At 36.6% G+C, this 24,462-nt stretch overlaps 4 protein-coding genes across 12 annotated transcripts in view; 2 read left to right on the forward strand and 2 right to left on the reverse strand.

The window, feature by feature from the left end:
* On the reverse strand, window positions 1-4,494 carry LOC135164943 (ras-related protein rab7). Of its 3 annotated transcripts, none has more exons than XM_064125883.1 (5): window positions 4,348-4,494; window positions 2,675-2,864; window positions 2,175-2,393; window positions 1,774-1,911; window positions 1-1,106 (listed from the first exon to the last, which is right to left on the reverse strand). In XM_064125883.1, exons 2-5 carry the CDS (start codon window positions 2,852-2,854, stop codon window positions 1,020-1,022), a joined length of 624 nt encoding a protein of 207 aa, XP_063981953.1. In that variant the 5' UTR covers window positions 2,855-2,864; window positions 4,348-4,494; the 3' UTR covers window positions 1-1,019. The 3 variants fall into 3 exon arrangements, with proteins under 3 accessions (XP_063981953.1, XP_063982040.1, XP_063981862.1); XM_064125970.1 differs by lacking the exon at window positions 4,348-4,494 and adding an exon at window positions 3,722-3,853; XM_064125792.1 differs by lacking the exon at window positions 4,348-4,494 and adding an exon at window positions 3,714-3,849.
* Window positions 4,495-4,637: 143 nt separating this feature from the next.
* Window positions 4,638-9,414, forward strand: LOC135162771 (inositol polyphosphate 1-phosphatase). 4 transcript variants are annotated; one of them, XM_064121809.1, is made up of 5 exons: window positions 4,638-5,436; window positions 5,692-6,030; window positions 7,237-7,510; window positions 7,607-7,775; window positions 7,997-9,414. In XM_064121809.1, the coding sequence occupies exons 2-5, from the start codon at window positions 5,818-5,820 to the stop codon at window positions 8,454-8,456; spliced, it is 1,116 nt and encodes a 371-aa protein (XP_063977879.1). In that variant the 5' UTR covers window positions 4,638-5,436; window positions 5,692-5,817; the 3' UTR covers window positions 8,457-9,414. The 4 variants fall into 4 exon arrangements, with proteins under 4 accessions (XP_063977879.1, XP_063977795.1, XP_063977961.1 ...); XM_064121725.1 differs by having other exon boundaries at window positions 5,728-6,030; XM_064121891.1 differs by having other exon boundaries at window positions 5,802-6,030.
* A 93-nt stretch (window positions 9,415-9,507) lies between these two features.
* Window positions 9,508-24,462, reverse strand: part of LOC135161506 (RYamide receptor) — a 32,131-nt gene continuing 17,176 nt past the window's right edge. For 3 of the 4 annotated variants that reach the window (XM_064119263.1, XM_064119190.1, XM_064119333.1), the window contains 4 exons: window positions 13,490-13,558; window positions 10,363-10,600; window positions 9,678-9,874; window positions 9,508-9,610 (listed from right to left, as the gene is read on the reverse strand). In XM_064119263.1, coding sequence (XP_063975333.1) covers window positions 9,578-9,610; window positions 9,678-9,874; window positions 10,363-10,600; window positions 13,490-13,558 — 537 coding nt within the window. In that variant the 3' untranslated portion in view covers window positions 9,508-9,577. Of the gene's footprint in view, window positions 9,875-10,362; window positions 10,601-13,489; window positions 13,559-24,462 lie in introns of all 4 variants that reach the window. The other variant, XM_064119421.1, reaches the window with a different exon arrangement.
* Window positions 19,172-24,214, forward strand: LOC135163858 (pancreatic triacylglycerol lipase-like). The gene is made up of 7 exons (XM_064123769.1): window positions 19,172-19,318; window positions 20,696-20,750; window positions 20,834-20,979; window positions 21,421-21,663; window positions 23,098-23,298; window positions 23,603-23,750; window positions 23,851-24,214. The coding sequence occupies exons 1-7, from the start codon at window positions 19,273-19,275 to the stop codon at window positions 23,960-23,962; spliced, it is 951 nt and encodes a 316-aa protein (XP_063979839.1). The 5' UTR covers window positions 19,172-19,272; the 3' UTR covers window positions 23,963-24,214.

A 24,462-nucleotide genomic window follows, 5' to 3' on the forward strand; every position in this document is an offset into this window, starting at 1 on the left:
TTGAATTTGTCGGAAAAATTTATTGGATTTATGTACAATTTATGTAGTTGCAGTTTTTACTATATATTTTTTTCCGAATTATTATGTGATTTCCAAATAAAAAGGGGAGAAAAATAGAGTGAACAAAAACGAAAATTCATGCTGAAAAAGTTCTACTGAAAATGGTAAAGAATGAAATTCTCTACAATTTTTATAAATAAAATAATCTCCATAATAAATTTCCTGTTAAAGGAACGTAAAAGAACTCTAGGATTTACAATAGAATTTCACAGAAAATCCAATCAAATTTTCTATCTAATTCACTAGATTTCTCTACGACTTTTCTTTTTCGAATTGTGCCACAAGCGTCTCATTTTTAGTTCGCAATAATCCATCCAATTTAGTTGTCTCTCCAATAAAAAAAAATGTATCAATAACACAATGACATCAGAGAGATAATCCGCTGATTAATGCCTGGATTCAAACCTCCGAAAAAATAATAATTGATTTGTTTCATCCTCCTCTCAGATTTCATATTTGAATTCCATGAAAGATGTGTCATTTTTCTCCGTCCTGGCTGTTTCAATGATTTAATTCCAATACCGAAGCAATGAAACACTTACTGTCGATTTCTACTATAAGTCAGTTTTTGCTGAATATCTTGAAATCGAAGGCAACAAGACAAATTTATGTGAAACCCTAGTTGTAGAACTAATTAAGATGTACAAAAAAGTTTATACCAAAAATCCATCTGTTTCCTTCAGAGTTAAAGTGATTCCCCAAAAACTTAGTCAAGTCAAATCAACATGAACCATTTCACCGCTTCGTCACCGATGGGCTCGGTCAGAGAGCGACTGATCTGTTTTTTCGTAAGCTCTGACATTATCCCAACGCCAGAAATCCATAAAGATTCTCCAGAAGCGTACGATCTGACCGGCGTTATCGTTATTCAATCTTTTTTGGATTTTTGTAATGATTTTTTAAATAGTTATTATGTTCCAGCTTTTATTAAATTCATGACACCTCCTGGCTTTGTCACCCTAGCAAGCACATGAATCACCCTTTCCATTGGTCCTTTGGTCGTTGGTGAGTTTAATCTGGTCGGGGAATTCGTTATAAAGCTCCACCTGTTGAAAATTGAAATTATTAGGGCTTTATTGAAATCAAGTGCATAATCTAAATCGATAACTTTTTTTGAGCGAAGGAAATCTTTGGACATTGGGGAGGGATAATAGTCTAGAAATAAAATTATTTTCTTTTATTTTTGGTGATTCTTTAAAAATGCTTATTATCCTGTATTTAAAAATAATTTAATACTCAATACTATGCTACACTGTTTACTATCGGATGCACTTGGTTTATCGTAATACTTCGGTGTGTAGTGAGTAACTGACTTAAAAACTAGGAAGTTTGAAGCAAGACAATTAATACACAGAAGGGGGATTACGGTGAAAACTCGAGGGATAAACTACTCAGAAGGAAATGTCGTTGATCAAATACTGAAGGAGGGAAATAAAACAAGCATAGATAGAAAAGGGTCGATTTGATTATCTGTAGCGTTGGGAATTAATGGAATAGAGTGGGATACAGGAAAAACCTACCCCTAAATTCCTCCCTTGAGAGGTAAAGGATGTTCGGTTGTAGTTGAAACGAGCAATAAGACTTGGGTTTATAATGATTGAACAGATTAGGAAATTTTTTGTCGTGGATGGAATTCGCTATCTGATGTCCAAAGTGAATCTTTTAAAGAATTATCAAAGAAATTATGCACAATTTGATGTAGGAATTACTTACTTCACTCTCTTGGGCAAGAGCATTTTTCGCTATCGTCTGGAATGCCTGTTCCACGTTGATAGCCTCCTTTGCACTCGTCTCGAAGTAGGGGATATTGTTTTTCGATTGACACCACTGTTGCGCTCTCTTATTCGATACCTGATAACAGGGATAAATAGGTAGCTCATATGCGTTTAAATTCTCTGATAAATAATGAAAAAAACATTGAGTAGCAGAAACAATACCATATGGTGTCTACCAAAACAACTATTATTCATTAAAATATTAAACTTGTTTAATCGAAATATGAAAACCAAGTAGTATTGTGAATTCTTTTAAAACTGCAGCCTCGAATTATACGGATATAGTACTTAATTCAACAATAAAAAATTATGCAGGACATAAAGTATTTAGTAACTAACCGCTCTATTTTCGAGATCAACTTTATTTCCCAAAACGACGAACGGAAAATTGTCTGGATCTCTCGGCGATGCTTGAATGAGAAATTCATCTCTCCATGAGTCAAGGGACTTGAAGGATGTGGGTGCAGCAACATCAAACACTAAAACGCAGCAGTCAGCGCCTCTGTAGAATGCAACACCTAGTGATTGGAATCTCTCTTGTCCCGCAGTGTCCCAAATCTGTCCGCAGAAGTATGAATTAGTCTCGGGCGTTTTTTATGCACCATAGAATTTCCAATTTAATAATTTTAGAGCCGCACTGCTTTTATCGTGAATTAATTATGTCTCAGGACTTCATTCAATGCGAAAAGTGGTTACAATCAAAGTATTACGATTTATGTAATCCGAGATCCGCGGTAGTATTGATTACAAATGATAAGAAGACTATCGAATATTTACAAACTTCCTTGATTCTGGAAATGTTGGGAATAAAGCGTGGATTGCTTTATATTGTTCCTCACCTGCATGGTAACTATCCTATCATCGACCATAACTTCCTTGGTGAGAAAATCGGCTCCAATAGTTGCTTTATACTGATTACTAAACTTCTTATTGACGTACTGATTCATGAGGGATGTTTTACCCACTCCGGAATCTCCCAGGATGATGACTTTGAGCAGTACTTTCTTTCGTGAGGCCATGATTAAAATTCTGAAATAAAAAGTACTGTCAACGATATTTGCTTTCGCCCACTGTCTCTCATTACAGTTATTTGTCTGGAGATAATCCAAAGTATCCAGTTATGCAAATAACTGCATGAACACTTACATGAAGTGTCGAATATACCATGTGAAACGTGAAAAGTGTCAGCAGTGATAAGCTAATTCAATTTTTAGTAAATGGAAAAACACGTGTAATAACAAAGAGTCATGCAATGGAGTGGAATATTACTCATTCGATGTATCATGAAACAGAAAAGTTCATTTAAAGGAAAGTGAATTGATTTCGTTGAGAATCTCAAGGTCTTTTGATTATGGTTCTAAATTAAGTGGTTTTCTCAAAACTTTTCTGAGATATTTTTAATGATAGGCAGGCAATTAATACGAAGACCTTAGTATACTTGAATTCCATATGGATGACTATATTTGCTCCAAACGAATAGTAAAAAATTTGAGAAACCCCAAAGGTTGAAGAGAAATTTTAGAATTCCCTTTGAATATCTTCCTTTCAACCAATTTTTTTCTGTGAACATATTTTCTAGAGTAATTCCTCAAGATAAATTACCCAAGTTTTTTGCCATTCGGTTTCTTTCTGCATCTCAAGAATTAAACAAAAGTGTTAGTAGCATAAATGCCACAAAAAATTGAACTCTCGATATTTATCATGTGTGGAATAAAACCAAAGTCATGCAAAAAACAATTGGAATGACAGTATCTTCCTTGAATTCCAAGAAGTATCCCAAAAAATTCGTCTAAAATGATCCTATCCAATGTGATGACATCCCTATTCATTGCTAATTCCTCCCAACGACTAATGCCTTCCTAATTCCTTTCAACTCACAGACTGACCCTCAACAATCCAATGACCATTGAACTACCTCCAGCCGCTTTGATTCACTTCAATTACCAACAAACGAAACGACGAGTAACCGTCAATCCCGAGAAAACTTAATGCCAGCAAAAAATAATAGCCACCACATTATCACAACTGTTTATATGAGAGCCCCACAAGATTAACATTCTCTCCTGATAATTCATAACTAATGAATCATTCGACGCATCCCGAATACTCCCCTCAGTGACGTATGCTTTTATCCCATGTTGGAGTGAAAAACGGAAGCAAAAAAAAAACTACACGAGAAAAGAAAAACTTTTGTGAGAGTCATATTGGTGAGCTCAAAACGTCGTAACCCAATTATTTGACGTGTCTAGCGACTTTCGAAAGTTGAACAAAAACAACGCATCCAGATAATAACAAAGTTGTGGAGTCAAGGGGTCCCTCAAAACTTTAATTCGGAAAAAACAAAGAAATTGTTTCGAGATTAAAAAACAGATTCTGTCAACACGTAAAGTGGTTGTGCGTCAATTCAACAAAGAATTTGTCTCGTCTACGATGAGATGATACATTTTGAGAAATCGAGAAACGAAGAAGTGTCAATTTTCGGAGTTTAGTGGGCACTAATGACTGTTATTACCTTGAAACGAAATGGAATTATTATTCGATGAATTTATCTCAGCTCTTCGAACACCACAAGTTGCACACACAAAGAAAATGGCGTATTATGAAATCTATGAAATCACGAGAGGGTGACACTGGTGTCGTCACCTGTTCGAGAGGAGGCTAGGGATAATCGAGCTGTGCGCGCGCAGAACTGGGCTCTAGAGTTTTTTAGGGGGGTTTGTTGGCGGTCTGAATCAAGGAAGTTCAAATTCCCATTGTTGAAAATTTTCATTGTGGTAGAATTACGGAAAATGATTGGGTGGAAGTAATATTTATGGAGTTATTCAACATTATCGGTGAAGTGATAAGATATAAATGGAAAACTGTACTTCGTCTGAGAATTTTTGTCCCATTTTCATTTCTACTCAATATTCCTGCTCTATTTTTTCCTCTGGCAGAAACTATGAGTTTTGTTTGTTAATTGTGTTTCAAATTTGCAGCTTCCCCATGCATTTCAAATTAACAGTTTTATAAAGAAAAAAGCCTTGAAGCCTTGAGCCTTATCTTTCTATGAAAATTTTGGAGAACGGTTGTTTCTCTTGAATTAAAATCTATCGAATTTTTTCATTAAATATCCTTCAACACAATACCAGAATTTGTTGCATAATCTGCCATAGAATGTCTGCAATAAACAGAGTGAGGCATAGAATTCTAATATAAGCTCGGAAAAATTTTCCTGGAGTTCCAATAGCACTTAATTTTTTAAATATTTAAATTTCTGGAACTAAGAAAGTGACCTATTTTTAATATCATAAGGATTTTCCATTTATTTTTAATAATTCATTTCGAAATTGCAAAATTTGTCAAATACAATCCTTTTCCACAAGAATAACTTGCATCAAATATATCCATTTCCTCGTAGCCTTTATCGCCCATGGACGAGCGCACTGGCGACTTTTTTTTATAATCTCCTTAAAAAAAAATCTCATGCGTCAAATCAGCTGATTAAGCAGCCAACGTCAGACCGGAGAGGCCTCACATAGGCAAGTCCATTAGGCGGCAAGTGCGCGTACAGGAACGTTCGAAACGTGAGCAATCGGATTTGAGGATTTTCTCTCTAAAGGTAAACGATTAAAATAAAAACCACCCCCAATTACCATTTTAATTCAACTTCTACCACTGATATTCCACATTCATTGACCCGTTTTTAAATAAATTTTGTTATGAAAAATCGCTTATAACTTGGTGCACTTCGCCGGATCGATAGATCGATCCCGTTTCCGGTATTTTGAACTTTGTTTTGCGCACTGAATATTTCAATTTAATTTTCTAGTGAATATTCATGAATTATCTGCGATTCTTTTAACCCCGTTCGTAGATCAATACTGACATGAGATACTTGCGCACGGCACAGCTGTTGGGTTTCAGATAATTGTCGGTGTTTATTCTTCAACGAAATATATTTTCAAAAGGTGTTTGATTGTTCAGACATTTGTTTGAATAGATGAGGGACAGTGTGAGGCTGTTGGGAGCTCTTCTGAAGGCATCGGAGAAGGCGGCGAATATTGCTCGCGCATGTCGCCAGAATGAGACACTCTTTCAGTTGCTTATTCAGGAGAAAAGTGAGGAGGAAAAAAATCCGAGATTCTTTCATGACTTCAAGACACTTGCTGATGTTCTCATTCAGGAGACTATTCGACATGACATCGGACTGGAGGTAATTTAAAACTGGGGTAAATGCGCACAAAAAATATCACGCACGGAGAGAAAATAACGCTGTTCTCAAACAAGTTTTACTGGCGCCAAAAACATCACTTGTGCCAGATTATCAATAAAGGCTTGTTTATACCAAACATGCGACGCGAGCGCCGAGATTCAAAAGTTTACTGCAAAAATACATTTAGCTTTAAGAAACATTATTCTCAGCTCAAGCGAGAGATCTATTTTCCAGTTATTTCCAGCCTTCTTTTTTAAATAATATTTCACGAATGATTTTGCTGCCCCATATAAAACTCAATTATTCATCGTCGTATTTCTTATCTTGAAAATATTCTCATTATAAAATTACTGAGGAGGGACAAAAGTAGAATACTTAATCCCATGAGGGCAGTAATTGTAATATCGATTCGTAAAGCTTATCCCCCCTCAAGTTTCTTACCGAGAAACGCAGATATGATAGAGGTGATATAAATTCGCAAACACGAATATTTGAGTCGTTGATGTTCGGAAAGATTCCTGGGACAGATTTTGAAGAGTTTTATCGGTCTAGCGTGTATTTACATCTAAACCATCGAAATCTAGTCAAAATGTCAATAGTTGGAAACGATTTTTTCAACATAAGACAAAATAGGCTTTTTATGTAATTTCTATGAAATAATAGACTTGAAGTTTGTAGCCCTTAATTATTCTTTCTTCAAAATGTGTAATTTCAATTGAAAAATGACTCAACATTCCAGCCAAATTCACTGAAGAGGGCATTAAAATTCGAGAACAATTTGAAATTAAAATAAGATGAACGTTCATAAGTTCTTCTGGGAAAGAAAAATGATATCTGCAAAAAAATATTCTCCGGGAATTTCCCTATCTCCGTTATAGTCGGAGATATCCATCAAGAACTGGAGCGCAATGAGCTCTCACTGTTTCAGTGTTGGATTATATTCCTAATGAATTATGATGACCAATCAGGAAGAAAAATTTCGTAAGAAATCATCTCGGGGTATAAAAATTAACGACGCTATATATAATACAAGAGGAGTTTTCCTCCTTATTTTATTCCCGTTGGCGGTCTTTTCTATTTACATACTGCCTATAAACATTTCTCCAAACAACTTTCATATTTTGAAAGGTTATAAAATTTGTGAGGAGAAATGTCTGCTGAAACATGCCGACAGAATAAACAAAATAGAAACATCAAAATAATCAGTTTCCAGAGTTAGCGAAGCGGGTGAAGGGCGAGGAGACTAATGTGTTCAGTAATACCCTGGGTAAAACAGTTACCATCGAAGTGCTCCCGACGCAGATAGAGACTAGAAATTTACTGGCACAAGTGCTGGATAATAATATCATCACAGCTGAGACTCTTGCTAATGAGATCCATCGAGATGTTCCTGTCTCCGAAGTTCCAGTCGACACTGCAGCCGACGATTTTTCCTTTGACATCGATGTCAACGATCTGGCTATTTGGATTGATCCCATTGGTAAGTCAACCTCTGCTAACTTCTCCATGGCCTGTCCTTGACACAACCATTATAATTGTTTTAATGACATTCGGATGTATTGCAAACTGATTTTAGACTCAACCGCTGATTACATAAGTGGAAATACTTTGGTGGACGAAACTACGGATTTACACTTGAGTGGTTTACGTTGTGTCACTGTACTTATAGGTGCATATTCAAAATCAACTGGTCTGCCGGTTTTAGGAGTGATAAATCAACCGTTCTATACATGCCAAGATTCCCAGTAAGTTGAGAATATTTTTAAAAATTGTTATCGATCGAAAAAAATATGAATGTGACTATAAGTTGATTAATTTTCACTTAATTGGTTGCATTAATTTTCATCGCGCAAGACAATAACACCGATGAGAATCCTATTTCTGAATTTATCAACTATTAAATTGGACTTCCCCCCCCTGAATTTTCCTGATTTATTTTTTATACTAAACCCAATTGTTGAATCAGGTGGAAAGGCCATTGCTACTGGGGCTTCGCTGACAGTGCAAAAAATCTCCAAACATCTTTTCCAAAGCCCGTAAAATCAAACAATGTAATAGTGGTGAGTCGATCGGAGGATTCAACGATCAGATCGAAACTCACGAATTGTGGATTCAACTTGATCGAAGTTTCCGGGGCTGGATACAAAATTCTGAGTGTTGCCACAGGTCATGCGGATGCTTACATTCTCTCCAGGGGTTCGACGTATAAATGGGACACGTGTGCACCGCAAGCCCTCCTCTGTTCACAAGGCGGTGGTATTTTAGACTTTAACAAATGCACAACGAACTCTGAATCTATAGATTTGGATCTTAAATATCACGAGGATGGGGAAAATCATGCGAATCGAGGGGGATTAATTGCTTACAGAGAAAAATCTACGCTTGACCTACTTTGTAAAAGTCTCGCCCTCACCACTAAACTTTAATTCATCATTGTTAATTAATTGCAGTGGCTGAGCCCACAGGTTCGTTGAAATGTCGATTTTTTATTAATAACGTGTTAGGGAGATGATCTTTCATATAGAAATATCGCAAAACACTGAACATGAGATTCATTTTTGTCCCTATCTTTTTTCTCTGTCCACTGAAAAAATCAAGCGAAAAACGAATCTAGATGGATATCTATCTCGTTCCAATTTAAAATGTTGCAACATGGTTCTTATGTACATTACGACTGCTCCCAACAAACTTCGCAATTGATTTCCTTAAGATTACAGGAATAAAGAATTTGTCGGCATGAGTTTCATTACTATTCCTTGTTCTTTCTTTTCGATTAAAAATGTGATGAAAGAATGTAACGAATGAAACGTAATGAAAGAATGAATCAATTGGAGACGCTTACCATTTTCAGTTGTTAAAAAAAAATCACTTTATTTGTCCACTTCCAGAATGGATATTTTCATTGATTTTTATGTACATTAACAGCTCTCACAATGAGTTTTACAATTAATTCCAATAAATACGGGTCATTTCTTCTCACATTAACACACGGTAATGAATGCTAGTGTATACACTATAGTTTTTTGTTCTTTGGGCTAGTTACAGTATTATATACATATATATCCGCATGCTACATGCCCTCTCCCAATTCCTCAATTTCATCCCACCTGTAACATTTCATTAAACATTTATAAATATTAAAATTCGAATAATTACGAGTGTTCAGTCTTAATTGTAAAACTCTGAGATCAACATTAAATATTTCACTCAACCGAATTGCTCCTTGTTTCTCAAATAAATAATCTGACTGGTTTGTACTTTAAAAAAAACTCATGTTGTTTTTTCACATTTTGTAAATAAGGAAATGTTAAATGTATTTTCAACAGTTAAAATATTTTCGTTGTTGTTGACGGATTCAGAGAATAAAATTGTTCAACTGTGGAATCTGAATATGTTTTTCCCCATTTCCCATCACTTTTTTACTCAACCCAAATCGCAATTACCATGAAAAGGAAGACATAAAATTTTACGATGCCTTGAAAACTCAATTTCTAGTCAATCTAGTGGGCCGGGGATCAGTGAAAAATGCTCTTCCAGTGGAATGAACTCAGAAATGTTGACTTTTACGAGGAAATATTCTCTGAAAATTGACATCTGAGATGTAACGACCCAACGTCTTGAGCAACCCTGAAAAAAACCATTCACACCTGCGTCTCGTTGTGGGTTTCGGCATTCACTAAATTCTCCTGCCGATTGCGAACGATTCTCCGGGATTCACAATTACGAACACTGGCACTTCTCACTGGAATTCCGAGGCACATCTCTCTTGCTCTTCTCATACTCACGTACGTTGTGAACGTGTTTATTCTACGAAGGCTAAAGTTGCCATTGGCACCGTCATTACCTGGAGGCAAATACTTGAAGGTTAATATTGGCAAGTTGGCTGTTTATTTGGATAAAAATCTATCCCAGGAAATGAAAATGCTACGAGATTATAATACAGTTCGTGACGTCACTATCTCAGAGGATCTGATTTCAAAACGAACATCGTGCATTGAGATAAAAATGGATAAGTAATTAAACAACTCGTTTGGCTTAAAAAAAATAACGATAAGAAAAATTAAATTAATTAAATTGACGAATTGCGCTTCTTTTTGAATATTACCTTTATTCTATTGCACTTCTAAAATCCAATTCGTGAATTTAATTAATTGTACCCCGATAATTCGATTAGAACTATGAAACTTTCTAAACCGAGACTAAATGTCATCACGACCGTCTACACTTTCATAGACATAGCGCTGTATAATTAATCTCATCCCTTCTATCATAGGCCGAGTGCAGTTGATGCATCAAGTGTCCACTCATTAACTTTGTCATAATTAATATTACCTGTGTGGGGCACACGCGCTGTGCTTGTATTAGCAGGCAGTCGGTGTTCCGGTAACGCTCTCCTGAGGCCAGGTACACTCCCCAGAGCTATTATAAATCCTGAACGAAATCTGCCGTTCATCCAGCAATATATGACGGGATTGTAGCAAGAGTGAGACATGGACAGCCAGTGAAGGGTCGCCCATACGACGGGTAACCCTTTCCAACTATGTATACTGTCATTGTTATCCAGGATCAACTGAAATTGTAGGTCCCTTGTATTATGTCGTAATCCGGTGCGTCATTCGTGTTATATCTATCAAAATGGGGATGAAGACGAAATGGTTCACATTGGATTAGAGAGATCGAGCCCTTCACTAGCGGAATTCAGTTTGATTTTCATTCTTTTCACGATTGGAGGGGTGGAAAGTTATCCCTCAATTTCATTCAGATTTTTGCAAGATCTATTTTGAAAATAGGCTCTTTTATTTTATTTTCCACGTCGACAAACCTCAGGGTCCACTTAGTCCACTGAGTCTTTAGGGAATGGGAAGGTCGCAGTTATGACAGGAGTTATTTCTCCCAATCAATACCATCTTACTCTTAAAAAGGACCGGGTCTTCCTCAGAGTTGTATTGAGTAAGAAAATAGATATTTCCATTACGTAAATCCATTTGCCAAGGATAATGCAATCTAGTCACGCAAAATGAGGCTGCACTCCCGCATTATGGATCCACAAATTCATAGGACATTCCATTAGTGCAGTCTGCATTCCCTCACTTTCACCCTTCGTAAATGTGGTGGTGATGAACGTAGAAAATGAATCATTTGAATTACATTTTTATTCCAGTTCATCTGTCCACACCATTTACGGAATTGAGAGAAAATGAACCAGAAGCGAACAAATTATCCTTTTCAATTTTAAAATTCGATTATTCAAATTGCCTGGAGTGGAAAACTTATTATCAGATGTATATTTTTATTTCATTTCGCGTGAGGGGTACAAAGGGACTCGTGTATCAGCGATGTCCTTCCTAGTTCTTTTTATGTTCCACAGTATTTGTTACGATGTGAATATAAACAGAAGAATGAGATCAATTACAAGGGGAATGAACGAAAAGTGTGAGGGTTAAATATTTTGTGTTATAATGGCTAATGATGTAGAGGAAAAAGAAACAAATTTTGCGACAACTCGAGCTCCGACCGTTTCTCATCGTATGAAAAATAATTATAATTAACAGAAATAAATAAAATCAAATAATCGAAAATGATAGGCATTTACTGTAACACTCAACCGCTTGATCGGAACGCTAACTAATATTTCACTGAATTCATGTTACAAAAAACATCAACCTGAGGTTTTAGTGGAGAGCTTCGTGAGAGGAGACTAGAGGCATAAATCATCTGGTTAGGTCGAGTTGATGTTCGTGCTAGCCAGTGCCATAATTTTGTTCGTATTTTTCGTAAAAATACCCGGTTTCTTCGATTTTTTCATGCTGCACTAAAATATCTCCTCATATTTATTGGAAAATATGAGGGGTGTACTGTAGTTCACTGAGTGAAAAATTCAATAAAAATTACCAAATAAAAATGAAATGTAATTCACGAGCGAACGAAAATTCAATAAAACGTGTGAGTTTGGGAATGAACTGTACGAAGAAAAATCACCCACCCGTCTAATAATTCATCGGTCTGGAAGCAGCAAGTCGTTCCGTCATTTTTCCCGAGAGATTGAGAAATTTTCGAGAAGAGAATGCATGAATAAGTCACCGGTTTCTAAGAATTGTTGGTCATTGAAGATTTTATTTCTTAGTTTTTATTTCTTCAGGAAAAGTCTTTATTATTTACAAGTTGGTTTGGTAATAAATCCGGAAGTTTACGAAACCTTTCAGATTTCTCCTTTTCTATTTCTATGAATATTTCTCTTCGTGTGCTTGTTTCAATTCTTTATGGTACATGTCAGCTGGAAGGACCATCCAAATCCCTTTTACTTTGCGAGGATGGTGATTTTTCTGGGATTTTCATTTTTGCAAAGCGCTGTCATACGAACAAGATAGGAAAACAAAACTATTTATCATCATGAAATAATTTCACTCGCATAAAGGAAACGTTAAAATGAAATTTCCCTAGGTTCACTTAATCTGTTACCAATGCAATTGGTGGTCAGCATTCGACCCCTATCATCTCTCCCTCATTCACTGTCCACCTGATTCCATGGAAATTGGTAACAATGAGAATGTAATTGCGGTACCGGAATTTGTGAATTTAGTCCTATTATCGTGCGACCTCATCATTTTCGATGTTGCAATAATGCAACGGTATGGCACCGAAGAAAATTACATTTTGGTATATTTTCAGATTATATTATGGTCTCATTATTCGCAGGAAATTACATGATTTCATCTTTGAAATTTGTTGAATTGAAGGTACGAATTTTCTCATCGAGTTTTGGTAATTTCCCGTTAATTGGAATGTTGCTCCAAAGTTATTTAATTGAGAAACTAGAAAGGTAGTCTAGTTTATCAATTACTTCTTCTACTCTACACAACTGAAACCATTTTTGTCAGGGATTTTCAGTTTTTTAATTTTAGGTTTTATTTATTTTTTTGTGTCCAGTGCCAACACTTCTCTGCATTTTCTCAAATAATAATTTTTCATATACGAACTTCGTTCACAAATTAATCTTTTCGAATAATACATTTTCAAGTCATTATTATCTGACATGAAATGAAAATGCCGTTTGGGAGAATGAAAAAATTTTCCAAACCTTTCACCAACTCCGCGATAAAAGGTAATTCAGGGAAAGACGTGGGTCCTGGAGCTGGAATATTTTCTGTTAGCAGTACAAAAAGAGACGTTAAAATGAATGAGAGGAAAAACGTGAAAAAAAACTGAAGCCACTGAGAGTACACGTCTACCCTAATCCCCACTATACGGAGATAGAATTCTATATGTTGTTCGAATTTATTTTACCGTTCTGAGAGGAGTTCCCGAGATGTCGGGTAAAACCCCCATCTCTCACAGATCATCGCCATTCGCTATACCCTGAGAGCACAATATTTTTATGATTCTCCTCGCGGACAGATTCATCAATAAAAAACCAAATGGAGGAATTAATGATCGAAGGCAAAGATATGGAGTGACTCACCGTCAGGACATTAAAGGGTAACCAGCAAACGGTGAAAGCGATAACAACAGCCATCATCATTTTTATCATCTGGAACAGACGGAAAAATATTAAGAAATTTAAAAAATTGATACTTTACCAGTTATTTGCTCTCTTTTCCCGAACCTAAACCTCCGATTTTTTCTCATACTTGGAAAATGTTCAATCGAGAGCTCAATAGATCAATACACAAGTTTAAATTCAGACCATAAAAATTCCAATATTTAAGTCTCTGATCGTCGATCTTCTCTAAATCCCTGATGTTCGACTACAAAGATAGAAAAGCATTTCACCGGAGGAGAAAAGGCAAAAGCATTCGGATTTCCTTGAAGCCATTCTCCTGAAAATTTTATTCTCTTCGTAAATTGCATCAACGCGAGCTATAAGAAATATAAACCCACCCCTAGCCTAGATTTGAAACAGTAAAATAAAAGCAATTAGCCTCCGCTTTATTGAACGCCTCCAACAAAATTCACCACAACCCCCTGTACCAAGGATAATTGATTGAAACTTGAACAAGCGACAAAGGATAAAAGGACACGCTAGAAGAGAGAGCATAGGAACCGGCCATTTTTATCGCGACAGGCTGGACGTGAACATGGGCTTGCGAAGTTGTTTTGCAATGTGGCGTTTCACCAGAGTACGTGACGCAGGTAAAATGGTTTCCTCCATGCGTTTATTCCTGTGATTGTTTTTTGCGGAAATTGTCTGCTCGCATTTTTTGAAAGCGTACAAGCTCTTTCTTTTCTGCTCTCTTTTCCCGTTTTTCCGCATCTTCATCTATTCTGATTCTTCTTCGACTTTTGTAAATATTTTGTTTAAATTACAAGAGAATAAAATCGATTGTCGATTGATTGATGAGAGTGAAAGTGTCAGTATCTCATTAGACAGCATTAGTGGATGTGTTGAAAGGGTCCATTCAGAGGCAGAGAATAATCGAAATGATTAACAACTGAAAAATTATTGAAATCAAATAAAATGTTCAGGACGGTGCATTCAACTGGGCGATCTCATATGTGTTATGGTCTTCATACTCATTTCAATATTTCAAATCCAGGGGTCATAAGTAGTTAATGTAATAACATTGAGGATCCAGCCACAATTATAAATAAACCGTTACTTCCGTATTTGTTGTTTCAAGTGAAATATGGGATATTTTGGTATGACTTCTGGAATTTATAAATAGGCAGGCGGTTAGTCCAATAATTTCAACCGTCATCTGACGTGGTCATGTATAGTCCAGAATTATCAACAAACTTAAAAAAATAGAATGCGAATATTAAAATTCACCAATGGTGCACTAGGCGAGTGATTCCTTTATTTCAAACGCGATTCTTCAACATTTAATGAATGATAGAGTCGATTGTAACCAATCCAACACTCGTTTATAGTCAACAATTAACTATTGAGTATAGTATCATTTTGGTATTCACACCAATTGCAATTAATTAATTAGCTGTTGAGTTCCACCAACTCCGTTGAAAACTCCAACAAGTAATTTTTTTTCCTGTAACAAAAGTTCTTAAAATTTTTGATTGTCATGTTATCTTCGATGAATACACCATCGTATGTGTATTGCTCAGGTCACAGTATCATGTCAATGTATCGGAGAATCTTTTGTTTACCGTAAAATCGTGGTTGAAGTGCGCGTTTCCCAACGATCTGCCCATTACACAATATGTACATGTACAGTACTGCAAAGGGCTTTCTTATGTGCATGATATTTCATCCCTTCTCAAATATACATATACACATATACATCTTCATCCAGGTGAATGTCGAGTTTCGTGCCGGTAATATTGACTACGTTGCCTCTCATCTCAATTTCACATCGCTATCCACTTTTTCCACTATCCATCGATTTTACCGCGCACTCGTTGTTCAGTTCGGTATTCCTCCTTTTATTATCGAATGTTGAGTCGCAAAGATTGTGGCTCATCCTGATTCAGATTCTCTTCGGCCTCGGCGCTTAAAATCACGTCACAATTTTCCCCCTAGATTTTTATTCTTCAAACGCGCCACGTCGGAGCATTCCACTGGGAAATATTCTCTGTCGAGAATATCATAAACTTCTAATAGAGAAGTGTGAACATTTTTTACGTAACGTATGATTGATATCGGTTTTCCCATGGCCTCTAAACTTTTTAATACTTTTTTTAGTCTAGATTATTTATTCATAGACACCACTGGATAAATAAATAATCCAGTCCTCTTTCTTTCTGGGCGCCCGGTTAACGTATTTATGAGGGTGTAAGCTTGTGGGCGGAACAAAAGACCAGAATCTATTGTATTTCGCAGTGAATCGAACTGTGTTTGAAAAAAAATACTATTTCAATAATAAATTCTCAACCTACAGAAACTATTACTGTATGCGAAATATTTTTTTCGTTTATGTCCAAACATGTTTCCCTGGAAAAAACTATTTCCATATAAACCTGTTTAGTTGTTCAATCATTTAATTATAAAAAATAACTAAATATTCATCGTTCTAAAAAATCCTTTGCAATTTAATTTCCAAATTTAATCATTGAAAATGTGAATCTACAATGCGGTCTCCAACAACTCCAGCAGATGCTTAGATATCCCTATCCTTGAAGATAGTTTAATCTATCTCCATCTAATACCCAAAAAGAATTACTTCACCCCAGAAGGACATGAACAATTCTCCCAAATTGTTCCCGAATGCTGTGTATTGTCTTTCCTAATGGGAAATAACGAGGGACAAGTCTGAAACAGAGGAAACCATCTGAGGACTAACACCTGGGGTGAATCCTATTATCCGTAAATTTCTATCAAGCAACGACTAGCGCATCACGCGACAATTAGCCCCTCCTGCTTCTCCTCAACGGAATCATGAGTTTTCCCTCTGTACGTCTTCACCAGAAGTCTTTCGGCCGGCCCATTTCATCCTCGAGCCTGATCGATCGTGTTGGCAACAGGAAGGGAGGAGGATGGAAAAGCAAAGTGAAAGATCGTGGGAAATAATACATTATACCGCCGGGGGGGAGGAGGGGGTGGAAAAGAGTGCAGGATTTTTTTAATGTCTTCCAAGCACGGAAGCGAGGGTGACGCGTAAGCTATAGTTTACCCAGCAAAGTCCATGACTCGAATTATGGAACCTACTGTTTTGCGAAAATCTATTATTTTACGCGAACCCTAATCACTGCATTGACATAGATATTTATAAAAAAAACAATAAGCTGTGTCCTAATGAAAGCATTGTCCTTGCCATATCCGAATTTTTAAAATGTTTTTTGTCTCAGGATAAAAATAATTTGAACCCCAAAGTTCAAATGTACTATTTTTAGGGCATATCAAGATAATTGTCTGTACGTGGGCACGCGATGGGATATTTTTCAACGACAGCTAATGAAATAATTGTTTAAATGAATCCAATTGCAGTTCAAAATATTATTCAAACGCGGAGGCGACCGAGCTCGATTATAAAATTCATTATCTCATCTGTTATACATCTCATTTGCACCGCTCAGTAGCGTGGATGATAGAGCCAGGCGAAGGTGAGGCTTGACCTCCATTATGCCTTTGTACAAGAGTAATAATGTACATTACGCTCTAATGATGATAATGTTCTTATTCTTTTATGTCGTAAGATTGAACGGAATATGGGAATAGCACATTGTGGGCATTTTAACCCGCGTGTCCACACTGACACTGGTTTGAGTGTCCAATTCTCCTTCTTATCCTCACACTGTATTTTCAGTCACAACTACGCGCTTAAGTTCGATTTTTCTTTTAAATGAAGGACGGAATGTAGGTTATATCATCGCGAGGATCTTCTAAACCTGTGGAAATACGAAGGATGAAATAAGCTACTCCTTTTCCTCTATTTGCGGAGGAAATTTTGCGCCTCGGATTGACACAGAAAAATCAATTGCAACTATTCAATAAAAAATGTCACTATTCAACGTAAGAGTTCGATAAATGATCGACATGAACTTAGACTACATCCTTCGAAATTCTATTCGGAAAAACATTGCGAATTTCTTAGCAAAAATATATTGACTGTTCTGGGTCGCGAGTAATATCTCATTTTTTTTGTAATTAGAGTTTACGCATTTGTAGAAAAAAACTTCACGGAAAATAGACGAAAATATCAATCATTGAAACGGTAAAAAATATGGATCGTGGGGTTGGACCAATTGGGTTACATAATTTTCCTCCTGACCATTAGTTTTCTGAAATCATCAAATGACAGATCGTATTCGGTCTCCGGAAAAAGCTATATTTGTATCTCGGAAGAAAGCATTGATTCGGAATGTAGCAAGAAATATGTCTAAAACCACCCTTCATATGTAAAAAATATCGCTGCCAATGTATCACACTCTGTAAGTTTCTGTTTGAAATGGACTGTGAATGAGGCGGAGGAGAGGCCATGAACGACCAACCGAAGGGATCGATGAAAGTATGAGGGAACTTTCCTAGCAGTCAGATCACGCTTGTTTTCTAACCAAACAAGAGAGCCAGGAATATTGAGTTGCAGTGAATAATGATCGAGGGGGACGGGGGGAGGGGGCTGCAAAAGGGGGAAGATAATAATTGTCAAGCGACGGTAAAACTCGTTTGCTCAGATACAAATAATTATTCGTGAAGATAACTGCCTGGACAAGCCATAAATAAAGTTAATGCTCGGTGATTAGAACCCCTTTCTCACCAAATTATCGAATTCAACGAACGATTGGGTATAGGGGAGACGATACAGGACAGCGAAGGGTTATCTGCTGATGGATGAGAGAGAGGACAGACCTGCATTTGTGTACCATCCTGGGTACAATTGCAGAAATCTCTGTAAAAATTCTTCAACAATTTTCTAGACAATTTTCTAGGAATTTTTTATGTACTACGATGTGTTTAAGTTCTTCGGAATATTTAATTATTTATAGGACCTTGAGTGAAGAGTGTACATGGCGCGGTAATAAAAAAATGAAGAAGGAGAGTTGCGTAAAAACTTTGAAAGAAAAAATTTATTCTCCGAGCTGCATGTCATGTGTTTTAACGCACCTGCCAGGAATAGTTTGTATTTTGCTTTCTGATGAGGGAGAGGAAAGGGAGTATTTTTGCGAAAAGCTACTCCTGAGGGAGGAAAGTAAACTGTGCTCTTCACCCAGGACAGCAATTTTCCACCCTAAGGAAGAAATACTCACTTTTCTTCTCTTCATTGGGGAGTTAAGTACGAAGTTTCTGTGGAGGTCATGGAGGTGGTGTATTGTGCACCAAGGCTGCAAAGTCATATTTTCTCAAGCCGAGAGGCATACGTTATCTTTTAACATGAATGCAAGTGAGAGCTAGCATTTTGACACTTGCATTACAGATTTATTTACCTAATATTATTTAGGAGACTCTTTAGTCTGCACCGACCAGCCCCGAAGTAAACTTCAACGTGTACAAAAATCGTAAACCTTTATAATTAAGTCTCTGTAATTAGGCGGATGCTGCTGTCATTACAGTCGAGTAATGTATTCTGATGTCTCTATTAATCCCCTCAAACCTAGAATATTTTATACCTATAAATATTGTTGACATACTGAATGCAAGTTTTCACGGTGATACGACATTGTTAAACTGCATGCCGCTTCACTCTTCCCCTGTTGGTACCTGGTGATATGTTCGATAAGTGAACGGATATGGATTGAGCTAGACCATAAATTTTTTTGGCATGACGATCTGAATAAATTTAACAACCTGGATAAGGCAATGTGAATTTATATACGCCTGTGCAGAGAATACCAGCGATTCAGTGTGCAACAATGATGTCCCTGAGTTTGATTTTGGTCACATTGTGTGGATTCAACGGTAAGTAGAATTGATTTTAGATATATTCAATTAATTCTTGTTTTCGTTTTATTGGTTCCTATGCGGGTGGTTGTGTTCTCTGGTGGGGCTGATTATTCATCAAACGTGGGAGGGAGGCTATTTTTTAATCCAGACGGTTGAATTCGATGAGAATGAATTGGAATGACGCGAATTGAATTGAATCCCGTTAAAGTAGTGGATACATAAATTAATTTTGAAAATGAAGACCTCATAATCGATTTCTATGTAAATGTTGCTGAGGAAAGGAACGTTCTGATCGAATATCACGAATAATACTTAATTAATTAGTTCGGGAACTTGGTCTTGTGGAAATATAAATATTTCAAGATCAGAGACAGCACTAAAATGTAAAAAAAAAATTGAAAACGTCGACACAAAATGACTAAAAATTTCATGGCCGCTATGAAGATTATCGTTTGCGTCACACTTTTGTGATAAATACTTTATGTTTCGGGGGGCTTAAATGCACAGGACAGGCTATTCACTAGCCTGTCCTGTGCCATTAACATATTTTTAAAAAATAAAAAAACAACAAATCCTCGAATGGATTTTTTCGCTTTTATGTGGTCATCTTCAACGGGTCATTTTTACAATCTGTTTTTTAGAAGAGCGGAAGGATTAATTGAAAACCAGGATTCGCTATTCGATTCCTCCGAGGATTTCCTCTTTCTAACCCTCAGATTCATTTTCTCAAATCATTTTTCATGTTGCTTTGTATGGACAAAGACGTTGACGAATAGTGTTACATACTGTCAAAGGCATAAGTCCCTCCCTATGGGCTGACAACGGAAACAGAAAGAGCATGAACCACTTTTGTCAGGGGTGATGCATAACGCGTAAAATTAAGGGTTATACTGGTGACCAAATCCATCTATGATGGATCTGTTTATGTATATGCGTAATTTTCAGTGAACTCATACACTGAGGGAGTGTTCACATGTGAACATATGACATACGAGCTCAATTCTAGGAATTTTCGATGCATATTTAACTCCCAAGATTCCCCTGTTCATGCGACTATGATCTAGTGATTTATCCACTTCACTTTTCATTATTCTGAATTTATTTATTCATTAGAAAATAATTAGTGTCGGATTATTAGATTATTGTATTATTTTTTACATGACAGAACATGTAAATACTTTTAATAGTGAAATTAGTCCCATTTCTGAAGTGGAAAATTATCATCTTTTGCATAGAAGTGTTCACCAATTTACATGCTAATCTTCTAGTTAAAAGTACATAACAAAAACTTTCCGTTAGCAATCTATTTTCTGAAATCCTGACCTTTGAAAGCCAACCGCGTGCTTGACTAATATTAGGAATATTTTCAGTCTATATTTTCAATGTTTTCAGCCGTTGCTACTGCATCATCAAAATTAGATACCATTTTCCTGCGGCTATGGCTGAGGTAATGAAAACTCTTACAGGTTTAAATAGAATCCAAAATCGAGAACTAAAATGGATATTTTCTTTTTATTTATCCACTGACAGCAATACTATGGGATTGTATAAGGATGCCCATGTTTGGAATACGTCAGACCTAGTTCCGTACATGGACATCAAGAAAAATACTGCAGTATATATCCACGGATACACAGAGCATATCAACAGTAAAAGCGTTTCAGCGATCGTCCCTTGTAATAAAAGATCAATATTATTCAATAACAGTTCATCACGTCCGGTTAATTTGTGTGAAACAAGTGATATATTTGAGCAATCGATGAAAAAATTCGACTTCTAAAGGGAGGTAATCGTTTACTTGACATTTCATCTGCTCCGATCAAAGTAACAACATCAAAAATTTTTTTTAAATCTTCAATTGAACGATAACTGAATCGTCTTCAGCCCCTATGTCCAAGCTATCACTTGGGGGTAATAGAAAAAGACAGAAAAAAATAATAATACCGGAAATATGGTTATGAAACTGTCACATCAATTTCTGTTATTAAATTATTTCGCATAAAAAAACTATATCAATATTTTAAATCCAGATCAGTTACTTAAAGCATCACTTATGCCCGAACTACAAATTATAATCACAATCCTGATTGTTTTCTCTCCCCCTCTCCCCCTTTCAGCCTATTTGAAACGAGGTGACCACAATATTATAGCAGTGGACTGGAGTGTGCTAGCTGGTGAAAGCTACATGCAAGTCGTCTCGAATTTTGAAGGGGTTGGAGCGAGAATCGCTGAAGGAATCAATGGAATATTAGAGGGTGGGATTTCTCCCTCACGTATTCATGTGATAGGACACTCAATGGGAGCTCACGTTGCGGGGACTGTCGGCAGGACAATAGGATTTTCCCTTTCACGGATAACAGGTACGCGAAACACTTGCTATCGAATAATCGATGAAAATTTATTGCATAATTTTTCTATCTGACATTTAATCAATACATTGAAATTGGAATGGAATAAGTCTTCACTGAATACAGGTGGAAGTCCATGAATAAAGTTCATTGTGATTTAACAAAAGCTCGCTCATAAATTTAAACTAAACAGGCGACGTGGGCTGCTCTGTTACGTCGGTTATTTGTGGGAAAAGTTCCGTTCCTCCTTTTATATGTCAAATTTATGAAATTTTATAAGGAACTGTTCCTAAAAATAAAGGTATGGCACCAGGACCGCTGTCTATACAAAGAAAAAAAAAGTCAATGCGTTCGGTCGTGAACATTACATATAAAAAAAAAAACTAAGACGACCTTTTATGTTTCTCAGGTTTTTCCTGAGACACATAAAAGACTGATATACTGTAAATAATTAAAATCCCTTTGGGTTCAATTTTTGCACGTAGAACTCATAAAAGATCGCAATTTATCTCCTTTTGGACGTCATAGAGTAATTACTTGGTACAAAAATTCTTTCCTTTTCTCAAATTTCTTCAGTGAAAAGCCTTTTCCCCAAAAACACATATTAGTCAAAAACGTACCCACGGAGACCGTGTCGAATTTTTCCTTTTTTTTATTTCTTCAGACCTCAATGAAAGACCCAACCAAAGATCCAAAGGAAGGGTCCAGTAATTATTTACTATTTTTATTAATTTTACTGCGACTATCGCGGCAACCACCCCGAACACAATGTCTATAATCCTTTTCCCCACACTGAGACGTTCTATGACTTTCGTGCAGCAATGAATTAGCAAAATGGCAGGGGCTTAGACTTGCCATGTAATATCGCTAGACGTTGAAACTTCCGAGGTACGTGTTCTCAATAATTTTCAAACTTTTGAAGCGTGATGAGTGAGTATGTTCCCAACGCAATTGAACACTATCGCAGAGTCTCAATTTTCCATCCGGGTTATTTTCGTATTTGCACATAGAAACAAGAACAACTTTCAAGTTTGGGAGTTTGAAAAGGCAACGAGGGAATATGTACGTCAGGCTTTCAATGAGTTTCTATGAACCTCTGTGTTGCGGAATTGCGCTTAAATGTGTTTCTCGTGATATTTTACTTCTATTTCTCTTGTCTCAGAGTGGACACACTCATGAGAATCCATTCATAATTGTTTCTGAATGAATTTGGTTCCATTTTCGAAATACCATCCGCGAAGAGGAACTCAACTTTGCTAATCAATTACGGAGGTGACTAGAGCAATTTAAATGGCAGGATTGTCATTTTTCACCAAAAATTCAGATCAAAATCACTGTGAGCTCCGAAAAAAAACGTAACAGTCCTCTTAAATGTTTCCTAACCGAATCTCGTTCCGGAATATATTTAATAATATTTTATTTGCTAATGTCATTCTAATTATAAAGGTTTGGATCCAGCGGGACCATTCTTCCACGTCCTGAATAAAAAGTTGAGTCATAAGGATGCTCAATTTGTGGATATCATCCACACGGACGCTGGTGCTTACGGGCTTGCAAGGCGGACTGGAAGCGTAGATTTCTGGCCTAACAGAGGACTTCGCATTCAGCCTGGATGTCCATTACTTTATACAGTATACAGCGATGAAGGTCCCAACATTAAACTTCATATTTTTTTGCTTCTGTTGACAAACATATCATTTCCATTCCGTTCCGTAAAAACACTCATGTTTTTCCTTCCTCACAACTCCTCGCTTTATTCGCTTGCACTTGCACTTGTGCATTATTTATTACCTCGTGCTCCCTTTCACTATTGTAATTAGCCTAATTTTAAATATAAATCACTTTTCCCCTGTCGCTCATAGAAATTACGGAATCTAAAAGAGCTGAATTTTTTTTTGCGAGGCTAACAGTTTCCAATACTTCGTGAAGATCCCCTTTGTGCCTCTCACAGATTTCTGCAGCCATCATCGCTCCTACATATACTACGCTGAATCCTTGATCAATGAGAATGCTTTTTTATCCCTCAAATGTTCGTCAAAGCCTGCATCATCCGAGAAAACGAATCTGGTTCCAATGGGATATGCAACACCCATCGATACGTAAGTCTCAATCATTCTCCTTCAGTATTATTTCGAGTCGTTCGGTATTTCGAGACTCTGAGTCTTTTGATCTTCTAAATGGCCTTCTTTTGTACTTCAGAAGTGGAAGTTACTGCCTTGTCACAGCCACAAACGAACCCTTCGGATTAGCTGCGGAGGGAGCATATCTGGCTCGAGATTTCATCAGTATGTTGCTGCCCATGGCATCATAATGACTAAATCGCTTTCCATAAATTAAATGATTGATTTTTCTCTTGTTTTGCACTTGATAATAACACGAAAACACCAATTGATATTGACGTGAATTACATGAAACGCCTCGATGCCAATCGACGCCCACATCAGGACAATACACATTCTTTATTGATGTTGTTTGTCAACAACCTTCCATTCCAGCTCGGAAAAAATATCGCACTGTTGTTCCCCTAATGAAGTAATTTATTGGAAAATAATGAGATTGTTAATGGGTTGTATGTTTAATTTGGTGTGTCTCCCCTTGAGATTTCGATCCCTAGAATTATTCCACTCTCAGAACCTTCAAGGTTCTATTGGTATATTATCTGACATCAGTGGCAAAGGACAATGTCAACAAAATATTCTCTAGGACGAAGCGAAAACTTCAAATGTTTAAATTTCGAATCATGATGTCGCTCGTCGAATTGTAGTGACAGTAAAAGGGCTAATCGTATTTCCATTAAGTGCAATTGATAAT

The sequence above is a fragment of the Diachasmimorpha longicaudata genome, chromosome 1, assembly GCF_034640455.1.
Source record: "Diachasmimorpha longicaudata isolate KC_UGA_2023 chromosome 1, iyDiaLong2, whole genome shotgun sequence".
NCBI lineage: Eukaryota > Metazoa > Arthropoda > Insecta > Hymenoptera > Braconidae > Diachasmimorpha > Diachasmimorpha longicaudata.

What these genes read in the sequence shown, in the direction of transcription:
- LOC135164943 (XM_064125792.1), bottom strand. Translation starts at nt 3,742, where the DNA reads ATGGTCATTGGATTGTTGAGGGTCAGTCT. An exon ending in TTGATCTCGAAAATAGAGCG is followed by an intron (nt 1,912 to 2,174) that starts GTTAGTTACTAA and finishes CCCTGTTATCAG; the next exon opens with GTATCGAATAAGAGAGCGCA. An exon ending in CTCTTGCCCAAGAGAGTGAA is followed by an intron (nt 1,107 to 1,773) that starts GTAAGTAATTCC and finishes AATTTTCAACAG; the next exon opens with GTGGAGCTTTATAACGAATT.
- LOC135162771 (XM_064121809.1), top strand. Translation starts at nt 5,818, where the DNA reads ATGAGGGACAGTGTGAGGCTGTTGGGAGCTCTTCTGAAGGCATCGGAG. An exon ending in TATTTGGATTGATCCCATTG is followed by an intron (nt 7,511 to 7,606) that starts GTAAGTCAACCT and finishes AACTGATTTTAG; the next exon opens with ACTCAACCGCTGATTACATA. An exon ending in TATACATGCCAAGATTCCCA is followed by an intron (nt 7,776 to 7,996) that starts GTAAGTTGAGAA and finishes TTGTTGAATCAG; the next exon opens with GTGGAAAGGCCATTGCTACT.
- LOC135163858 (XM_064123769.1), top strand. Translation starts at nt 19,273, where the DNA reads ATGATGTCCCTGAGTTTGATTTTGGTCACATTGTGTGGATTCAACG. An exon ending in TTCCTGCGGCTATGGCTGAG is followed by an intron (nt 20,751 to 20,833) that starts GTAATGAAAACT and finishes ATCCACTGACAG; the next exon opens with CAATACTATGGGATTGTATA. An exon ending in TACAGTATACAGCGATGAAG is followed by an intron (nt 23,299 to 23,602) that starts GTCCCAACATTA and finishes TGCCTCTCACAG; the next exon opens with ATTTCTGCAGCCATCATCGC.